Genomic DNA, 10,797 nt, shown 5'->3' with positions numbered 1-10,797 from the left:
TGGCCACAACCACAACCCACCCTCTCTCTCTCTCTCTCTCTTTCTCTCTCTCTCACTCACTCTCACTCTCTCTCTCTCCTCAGCTCCGTGGTTACCTCCGTCTTCCATCTGTTTGATGGAGCATATTTCCGAAAACTACAAGCAAATCTGTCAATCTGTCACATTCATGCTCCCATCATGGGACAAGCATCCATTTTGTTGATTTTGTTGACCCCCCCATGACCTTGTCCTTGGCTCTGTGCTATTAGTTAGTCCAGCTGACTGGTCTACGGACAGGTCACCATCAAGTTCGTGCTTTAATCATTCAAAATATTCTTGGTTTTCACAATCAGTATCTTGACGCTGTCTCAGTCTGAGCAGTTTGGGTCTCAGAGTGATGGTGTCATAATTTAAACCACGCGCTCCCCTTTCAGTTTTAACTTAATTACTGAAAAGAAATGACACTGAATAAAAAGGTGTTACAACATGGACTTAGTGACTCGTTTAATAATTTGTGTTGAGTTTTACATTTATACTGTAAACTTTTAAAAACAAATCTTTTTATTTATTTATTTATTTTTTTGAGTTTGAGTTTGAGTTTACTGAGAAACTGCAAAAGTGTTCCTCATCTGACCGCTAAGAAAAATACCATGAAGAGAGTCATCCTCCCTGAAACGTGGTCAGTTTAAGGTCAATGTGCTTTTCTGATTTTTTTTTTTTTTTTTTTTTTGTACGTCAGTGGAAATCCTGACCTCTTGGTGGCACTAGAATCCCGTCGTTTGGAAAGCCCACAGCACTACACTACTCTCCTCCCTCTTTTTCTGTCTCTACCTGGCCAGACTCAAGCAGATGGGTCCCTCCATATGATTCTTTCCACCGTGGCCTTAGTGCTTGCTCAATGGGTTTCAGTTCTGTAAAGACAATTTACATTGTTCTGTGCACTATATAAATAAAATGGATACTGTTATAGTTTTTTCAGCCCACTGAACATACAGTAATTATGTCCTTTTCTGTCTCTACCCAGTCCCTCCATATGAGCTGGGTTTGTCCTGTTTAAAGAAAGCTTTACTATGCCACCGTCACTGTATCCCTCAGGGGTTTCAGGCTCTTGAGACAGCTGGAAGTGATACTGGCGTTATATAAATACAGTTAACACTGAAAATCAAAATCACAAGGCTGGATGTGTGGTGGTAAGTGTAGTTGCTCAGGTGAAGAGCTGACATTAGCACACTTACACTCCATTATACAGCACATTAAAGATCAGAGGTCGTAGTCATGTATCGGCATGCGCCACACGGAGAGGTGTCACTCTTTTAGAGCTTCTTTAGGCCTCCTCTCTCTCTCTCTCTCTCTCTCTCTCTCTCTCTCCACTGACACTGTTAATGCTAAGGTTGAGTTACACACACCTGCAAGTGATACAGCCTCCTAGATATCTTGCTCTTCATGAATTATTACAGAGCTTGTGAGCTGTAGCGAGCATGTGCGTTCAGCCAGGCTGCCTGACAGGTGAGGCAGTCATTGAGGAATGGACAACAGAGACAGGATGGACATCTCAGTTCTACCCAACAACAACCACCCAGAGAAGTTCCTCCAGCTGGACGTTAGGATGCTGCCAGGCACACACGGCATGTTACAGGTTGGAGCATTAATGTCCAGTCACAGGCAATGGCACAACAGAGTCTACTCACAGGTATGGAGCGTGTGTGTGTGTGTGTGAGAGAGAGAGAGAGAGAGAGAGACTTTTTGTCTTGTTTTTCCCCTTTGGTTTTCCTTAACATTATCCCACATTACAGAGACTCCTACATTAATTATTTATGAGACATTTAGCCCGCATAAATAACCCCCCCCCCACACACACACCCTCCCCCCCAGCAGAGATCAGCATCACAGTCATGAGCTGCGTGCAGATGGTTCGAAACAGGAGATCAGGACAGTATACGTCATGCACATGATCTCATATGGCTTTAAAAAAAAAAAAAACTGTATTCACCCCATTGGATGTTTCAGTTTTGTTGCTTTTATACATGAAATCAATATAAATCATGTTAATAAAAATATGTAAGTTAAAGTAAATAGTTGCAATAAATGCACTGACTTCAGGTCAATATTTAACATGTGCAAATTTGGCTGCAAACAGCAGAGTCTGTGTGGATAAGTCTGAGTGAGGCTGACACACCTGGGCACTCCACTTCTTCTCCATTCTTGCTTGCAGAACAGTTCAAGCTGTTGTTGTTAAACTAAATCAAATTACCCTCCAGGATTTAGTGACATTTTTCTGCTGCCATGCTCCCCTCTACCTCTACACGCCGTCCAGAGCATCATGCTACCACCACCATGCTTCACAGTAGAGATGGTGTGTTTGTGGTGATGAGCAGTGTTTGGTGTTACATACATTTTGTGTATACATACAAACATATCATCTATTCTGAATGAAGTAGGCTCAGTTCACTCCTTTAGAGTGGTCATAGGTGTCTTGGTGGCCTCCCTCTTCTTCTTGCTTGGTCACTCAGTTTGTGAGGACCAGCTCTAGGTAGATTGTGACATACTCCTTCCATGTCTTGTTGGTGTACTTAACTGAACTCTGGGATGTCCAGAAGTTGGAAATCTTTGTTTAGCTCTCTCCTGATTTATACCTTTCAACCAACTTTTCTCTGAGTTTTGTTTGTTTCGTGTTTTAATTTTAGTAGGAATAGTGATCCAGAGCCAGAAACTGGACCTCTGTTGTTATACTACAGTCACTTGACACATATCAGCTGCACTCAGGTGATCTCCATTTCACTAATTGGGACACCACTGCTTGCATTAGTTTGTAAAAAAAAAAAAAAAAAGATCTGGTTTGAGTTTGACATGAGATGAGAGATTGTTGCAATTTTTTGTCAAAAAAGACAAATTATATTGACCATGATTTCATGTATAAAGGCAGACATCCAGGAACTGTGAATACTTTTTACAGGCATTATAGGCATAAAGGCATACCTGTGACATTTATCATGCCTATATTTGGCAAACATGATTATATAGTCATGAACAGATGTCATAAATATAATACACTTTATGGTGAATGGATTGATGTGTAGAATGTAAAAACCAGTGGAAGAATGATGGTGTGGATTATGTATGATCAGTGTATATAAACTGTCACTTAAAATTGTTGAAAGCTAAAAATGGTCGTGGCTCTCGTTCCACAGAGGGACAGAGCAAAGATTGAGAGCAGGTCTCCTCCATCACCAGAGGGCAGTCCTGTGGTATTTGTGGACCGATACCTGGAGAAGCACATCACTCCATACACTCTGTGCAACATCAAAAGGAACCCTCTGTACATGGAAAAAACGTCGATGGATGCAGTCCACGAAAGCTTGAAGAAGTTCAAGCCTTCGTGGACTGTGAAGGAGTATGACACGCAAACCATCGATGGCAACCTGGCCGATTATTTGAAGGTAATCTGTGGTTGAAGAGAGGCTGTGGGTTGTGTTTGTGGGATTAAATGTTGCGAGACACATTGGAAGCTCGACATAGCATAGTTTCAATTGTTAAGATCCAAAGCTTTCCATGTGTGTTGGTGCCCTCTGCATTCATACCTGAGCCAGCTACTACTCAGTCAGTACTACATCAGCCAGTTGAGCCCAATGGCTCCAAAAGCTCCATGGTTACAAGATGATGTATCGTTTATTCAGTTAAAGAACAGAACAGTGGCACATACACAGAAACAGTATTCCATTATATAAGGTAGCCTTTACATTACATCAAGGAATCAGATTGTACCACAGACCAGTTACAAACACATGTCAGTGTGGTGTTATTGTCATCTTCTTTACAGGAGGAGGAGACAACTCCTAAAGATCTGGACTTTTGGCTTGAGGATCTCTACACACCGGGATTCGACTCCTTACTGAAGAAGAAAAAGGCGGAGCACAGAAGAAAACAACTTTGTAAAATTCTTTCCGCAGTCATTGTGTCCGTTTGTGCAGTTCTAGTTGTTATCATCGTGCCAGTTGTGGTTCTACAATAAGAACACTGATTGGAGAGGACATTCTGATGGTGGCCATTTGCTGTTACCAGTTTGACTGATATGGTTTTCAGTCTGTGAATCTGTATGCCATCAGTGGTGGGTCAGAACATTAACACTGACAAGCATCACAAAGAACTAGAAGCTGAAACTGTCTGGAGTCAACACTTATAATGGACATGTTTTTGATATATCACCACATCACAAATATTCACAATAAGGTGCACAGTAACCTCTCCAGTTGTTGTAAAAAGGCACTAAGATGCCCAGTGTGATGAATTTACAAAGTGTGAAAATTACATAGAAAGCGATAACTGCAATTTTTCAACGTAATTAGGTGCTATTCCTAATTCGTCCATTAGATGTCACTAGATGTTTAGTAAGAAAAGCAGCACAACGACACTGAGAACCAGAACTAAACAATGGAGAGCAGCAATGCACTGAAATTGCTTTTATTTTTCTTAAGAAATTTCAGGATACTCTTAAAATTATTTGTAAAAGGATAGTCCATCAAATGTAAAACAAAAATTATAATGCACTCGTTCATCTTTGCACTAATACAAAGAGGAAAAAAGAAGTTATTTTTAGCTGGAGAACAGGAGATCACACAAGTGCACATGGCAGTCCCAAAATATGCCTAATTAATTTTTTTATTTAATGAGTAGAATTATTATATTTTATGCTAGATGCATTAAATATAAAGGAGTATGTTTAAAAATGGATACATTTGGACCTTGAGTCCTTTTTTTAACTACAAAACAGAACTAAAAACTGAACTAAAAGTTCAGTTTATGTACTGTTGCTTGTGTGACTGAGCTGCAGCAGGCTGCAGTTAGTGGCTTGACCATTCAAAAGTCGAGGGAAAGCTGCACGTATGGCTAAAATTAAGTTTAGTTATGGGCTTTCTCCTGTTTGTCACTGCAAACTGACGTCCTGCTAAAGGCAGCGAGTGGACCACAGTAGCTGTCATTTCATTTTTTGTTGGGATTTGACATGAAAGACATAAGTAGTTCAGTCAAGGTAACATTATATTGTTTCATCATATTATCTTCATATTCTATACTGTTGGATACTTAGCTCATCAGCAGGACTGCATTCCTATTCTGAGATAAACAGACATGTAACTTACAATAAAGAACTATAAACACAAAATAAAATGTGAATTATATTTTTTTGTTAATTCATCTTGCTTTTTGTATTGTTTGTAAAATGTACACATCCCATAAAGAACCAATAGAGAACTGATCTCCTAGCATGTTCATTGATGGTTTAGTTTAAACACACATAAAGGACAAAGGGAGACTGCAAATGTGACTGATTTCATTTGATTTATTTATTGCAATAAAGATGTACAAAGTACTGGTAATCATAAATGTTAAAATGTTAGAAAAAGCATATCTGTGACTGTTAACAGTACAGTTTATCAAAACATTACTGCTTCAACCAGCTGGGTCGATTCCATCCACATAGAGTGAAAAGCAGGAGGAGACTGGTTTGATCTGCTTATAGTCGTGTCTTTTCTTCAAAAGGCATCAAAAAGATAGAAATACACAGACTCAAAAAGAAACAAAAAGAGAGACAATTATCTAAAATCAAAAGACAATAAAAGAAAAAAAAACACACATCTACATGCAAATCAACTTACAACCAAAACCAAAATATTAAAGAAAATAGGCGGAGAAAATTCAGAGCTAAAATAAATATCTTTCTCCGTATTGAAATTTGACATAATTATTCCGCTCCCTTAATTTATGCCATTTGATTACGAAGTGTATTTACAGGTTAGTTTATGTGTGTAGTGTGAAACAGAGCAGGACCAGTTAGTTTTTTTGTTTGTTTGTTTTTTTTCTTTTTTAACATCATCATGGCTCAACACATGACGGATGCGACCGGAAAGGAAGGGGGCTTTGGCAAATAAAGACATACAATGATCAGGAGATGTGGAACTACGCCTCAGTCCTGACAGTACAGGTGAATTTTGATTTGTTGATCATAGCACGGTATTATCAGACAGGCTTTAAATCTATCCAGCTATCAAGACAAATGAAGAAAACACACACAAGCACTATTATTTGGTTGTAAAAGGTTGACGGGAGGTCTTTTTGTTTCATTTAATGTGACATATCAAAGACAAAGATCCCCTCCAGGTTGGACTGATACATTTATACATTAGTGTGTGTGTATATATATATATATATGTGTGTGTGTGTGTGTATATATAGGCGTATATATATATTTTCTTTACTATACAAATATAGAGTAACCCGTGTTCGTTTGTAATGTTGTTGCTTTGTAACAGTGAGGGAGAGTGAACGCTTTACAGCAGAACAATGAGCGGAGACTAAAGTCGGTTACGGTACACAGCAGCACCAACCCAAAATGCCAAATCTCTTCGTAGCCACTGATCAGTTGAGATCCTTGTCGCTGTATATTGATTTGCACCAACAGGCAAAACAATATACTTCTTCTAGATCTTAGTTTGCGTCAAATATGTATAGTCCAATCATCTTTACTGTTTAAATAAGTAGGTACAGTATTATGTCCCCGTTGACTGTTTGCATCAACATTTCTTATACTTGAATGTTTCTGGGTGGAGGCTGAGGTTTAATTATCATCTGGTTTGTCTTTCTGCACATCGTGGAAACTTCCCCATGTCAGGGAAGGTCCAACCAGGACAGAGTCCAAATGAGATTACCTCTACTGACACCAAATGTGACATAACAAGGTTTTGGCTTGTGCAGTGCTGTTGTGTACTTTAACTTAATCTGGGACTGTGTTTAACTGTGCCTTCGAAAGATTAAAAAAAGATTAACAGTCCTCACCCAGCACTCACTTTCACATACTTGTAAAGTATTGAGGGTGTAATTAACACACTGGTGAGGATGAGTATGGATATTTAATGCGCATGTACAGTTTACACTCTAATCAATCCCTCCCCACGTCTCACACACACAGTCAGGAGTCTTGGTCTACACATCCAGCAGGTGAATCTGTGGTGATCGATGCAGGTGTGATGCAGCTGCATGAACGCCAGCAGAGCTCATACAGCCCTATGAATCTGACACAGTATGCTGCACTTTTTTTTTTTTTTTTTTTTTTTTTACTGCAGTCTATGCAGGAAACAGTTCAGATACATGAGGATGGAAAACAAAAGGGATGCTAACTCCTAGCAACAATGTCCATTATTATACAGTACATTCATCTAACCTAAGCAACATTCCTCTTTAAAAATTGCATACAGTAAAGGACAGGATGCATGGAAGTAACAAGGTAAATGCTAAAACCGTTTGTTTGGGGGGGAAATAGATTAAAAGAAGTACATAACAAATAAAAAAAGAACCCTGTTTTATTCCATTGATGTTGTGGCAGTTTCTTACATATAACCACATTCCTCTGAAGCCAGAACGGACACTTTCTGCTGAATTGTGTTGTAGCTCAGGCCCACGCTATTCGACAGTAGACCTTTCACAATCACCTGTGGAGTTATTAAACGCTAGACTGCACAGCTACGAAAAACTTTTTTTTTTTTTACCTTTTCCCCATTTTCCTGAAAGCATGATTCTTCTCATCATTTGGCCGTGGATTTACAGTAATTTTGCAGTCAGTATGAAAATTCCTCCACCACATGATTCATGTAACGTCATTCCTCCAAAAAGTAACAATTGTACAGTAGATTTGTAACAGCCGAACCCGGTTTGAATGTAGGACAGTTGCATCAGAGCAATGTTCTCTGTGGTTCTGGCAGAGCTGGGAATACATGTGACCTATTTAGAACACCAGAGTCAGACTGTGAAATGGTCTACATATGGCTTTTCGTGGAGCCATGGCACTCTTAACAAGGTTCAAGCCAGTGACAGTAATAACTCGAGTAAAGGAGAGATGTGCCTAAAGTGGCCCTTAAATGAACCTAGGTGAGCAAATTGTCACAGGAAGTAGCAGTGAACTTTAATTCCAAGTACCTATGCATAGAAGTACAGTATATCTTCACTCAGCCGTGACACATTCTTCCTGTCAGAACATCTTCCAGTGTGAAGCTTGTGTGTTGTTCATTGTCTGTGCCCATTTAGAATTTGTGGGGACAGGAGACTAGAAGTCCATCGTACGTCTACATGACCAACAAGCAGCTGGCACAAGTGGAACAAGTCACTATCGTCTCATTGACCACTTCACCAGCAACAGGTAGATCTACAGCGAGCACTGTAACAGACAATGCAGGTGGACTACAGGCAGAAAATGAAGATGCATATAATACAGTACAGAAGACAAGTGTGCTCAAACTTCTAACATATTACTAATGGATCACTATTTGGATTTACCTACACACCGTCCAGCCAGTATGGCTCATAAGAGAAAAGGAACCATGACAATCGTTAGCTCTAGCATTAAGGCAAAGTTTTAACTAGGTTGTTGGGTAGAGCAGATTTTTACAGGGGAAGAACCGTACATGTGGACATAACAACACAAAGAGTTGTTGAAAGAAACACTTAATGAGCAGCTACGCGGGAGAGATAGTCTTTCCCCCTAAAAGGCTAATGAAAAACTAGATTCACATCTTTTCTGACAAACAGCAAGGTCTTAAATTTAAGACCGTGTACACTTCATTTAGGCTCTCTGCCTAAAAGATAAATTGTGTCTCGTTGTGACTGTGTAACTGAGGCTATTGGAAATATTCAACAGCTTTACAAAGGAAGACTCAAAAGTGGAAAAAAAAACTAAAACAAAGCTACTACCCTTATTAAACATGCTGATTGGATAAAATAGAAAGAAAGAGAAATGACAGATAAAGTGTTCATGCAATCAAGTGGACACCCTTCATTAAACCCTGCAATCCACTCGCATAAATACAATGCTCCAACTAAGAAGGAACCACATTAAAAACTCAATAAAATTAACCATTAGCCACCAATATCATAATATTGTAATATTGTCAATCTGGATAGAGATTGTAATTATTTCATCTGATTCAACTGGAAGGCACATCCATAAGGCTTTAGAAGGTGTTGCAAAGCATTCTGCATGGTTCTCTCCCAATATTTAAAGAAAACAACAGGGTGATTATTGCTGTAACAAACACAACAACTGGTCCAATTTAACTTAAAAAGTATGACATTAAGATATTCCATATCATGAGAAAACAATTAACATTGTGCACAACTGCTTTGGAGCCTGAGAGAAATCAACAAAATGACATTGTTTTTTATAAGGAAAATAGAAAAAAACTAGAGCTACAAGAGAAAAACCCAGATATCTCAGAATAAATAGAAAGAAAGTTGCAGAGTTGGCAACCTTACAACCAGCTCCCACCCCAACCCTGACATTCCTCCATCACCTGTAGGGCCTTTTACACATCTTAACCAATAACACTTCCTTGTCATTCATTACAAGCATTGTTTCCATCAGTGGCTGTGTTTTCTACCGTCTCTGGAGTGTATGTGGTGCACCTTTAAGTTTGGACTGGAACTGGGAAATGTATGTTGGTCTGCTCCCAGAGGCAGAAGTGGATGTGAGACTTAAAAACATGGGTTTCCGTCTTGGTGGTGTGTTTAAGAGTAGAAGGTGAGGACGCTCTGGTGGTTGCCGCGCACCAGCAGGATGGGAGGCAGGTCCTTGGACAGAGCTTCCAGCCAGGCCATGTAGAGAGCGCTGGACACCGCGCCCTTCCTAGCTAATGGCAGGCTCCTGCACAAGGAAGAGGAAGCAACAAGAGACAGCAACTATTAGAAGGCCCCATTATTTTTATGAGATACAGCAATAGGTTGAATTATAATCTGTGTGTAAGTAGCAGAGCAAGTATCATAGAAAGAGGAGTGAGTTTAATTAACACATTTACAAATTCTATGGGTGGCTGTAAAATACAGGGAGCTGTGTCCAATTAAAAAGATGCTGCTTTGAAGGACGTGTCTCCATGTGAGTTCAGGTGGAGGACAACCCTGGTTCTGAAGGCTGGACAATACAGACTTTAACACATCACAGATATCTGAGTTATAATTACAGCCCCACAAGAGGCAGATAATGGACATGAAGACTACAGTTAAGTGTTAGACACCAAAGCCACAGTTTCCTAGAAAACAGCGCTGCACTGCAAAAAGTAACGCTAAGGTACTAAAAACAAAATTAAATTAGAATGAGGAACTCCAACATGAGTAGTAATCTTAAGTTTGACTTTAAAAATACAATAGTAGCTGTGTGAAGAAAAAAAAAAAATACTTTTACACCTAACATCACTGCAGAGGTAACACCAGAACCTTGATTGGTTCATTGTTTGATGTCAAGCTGCTTTTGGAAAGATTAAAACAACTGGCCCTTTTCCATGATAAGGACTGTGGTATCTGACAATCTGTGTTTTCACATTTTCACGAGTAAAGATGGAAGGAGGTTAAAGAACGCTCTGTGAAATACTCACAATACTTAACTACTGCCTGGTTACAGTCAACATTTCTTTATATTGTTTTTGCTTCTTGCTAGTGAAGCTATAATTCCTGCGCGCGCGCACACACACACACACACACACACACACACACACACACACACACACACACACACACACACACACACACCAACTTACATGACGATGAGGTTGGCTGTGCTAGAGTGCTCCTTCAGCAGCTCGTTGAGTCTAATCTGGCGATTGGACTGAAGAGCAAAACAAACATAAACACAGGTTCAAACATTCAGTATCAGCTTACCAGATAATTATCACAAGTTGATTCTGAGCCAACAATACGGCTCACAGTGCCACATTGTTGGCCGACACTGAACTATTTCCACTCTGGTTAAATTAGGTTACAGAGAATTTGATAACTCTTCAGTCT

The 10,797-nt window shown here is 39.6% G+C and overlaps 2 protein-coding genes across 3 annotated transcripts in view; one reads left to right on the top strand and one right to left on the bottom strand.

The window, feature by feature from the left end:
- The first annotated feature begins 1,449 nt into the window (after window positions 1-1,449).
- LOC124996965 (major intrinsically disordered NOTCH2-binding receptor 1-like) lies at window positions 1,450-4,123 on the top strand. The gene is made up of 3 exons (XM_047570407.1): window positions 1,450-1,669; window positions 3,168-3,416; window positions 3,797-4,123. The coding sequence occupies exons 1-3, from the start codon at window positions 1,505-1,507 to the stop codon at window positions 3,986-3,988; spliced, it is 606 nt and encodes a 201-aa protein (XP_047426363.1). The 5' UTR covers window positions 1,450-1,504; the 3' UTR covers window positions 3,989-4,123.
- Window positions 4,124-5,294: 1,171 nt separating this feature from the next.
- slc12a2 (solute carrier family 12 member 2) overlaps window positions 5,295-10,797 on the bottom strand; it is a 51,900-nt gene continuing 46,397 nt past the window's right edge. For both annotated transcript variants that reach the window (XM_047570385.1, XM_047570384.1), the window contains 2 exons: window positions 10,551-10,618; window positions 5,295-9,664 (listed from right to left, as the gene is read on the bottom strand). In XM_047570385.1, coding sequence (XP_047426341.1) covers window positions 9,529-9,664; window positions 10,551-10,618 — 204 coding nt within the window. In that variant the 3' untranslated portion in view covers window positions 5,295-9,528. The remainder of the gene's footprint in view (window positions 9,665-10,550; window positions 10,619-10,797) is intronic.

Source organism: Mugil cephalus, chromosome 19 (assembly GCF_022458985.1).
Source record: "Mugil cephalus isolate CIBA_MC_2020 chromosome 19, CIBA_Mcephalus_1.1, whole genome shotgun sequence".
Taxonomy (NCBI): domain Eukaryota; kingdom Metazoa; phylum Chordata; class Actinopteri; order Mugiliformes; family Mugilidae; genus Mugil; species Mugil cephalus.
This window is presented reverse-complemented; position numbering and strand designations above follow the sequence as displayed.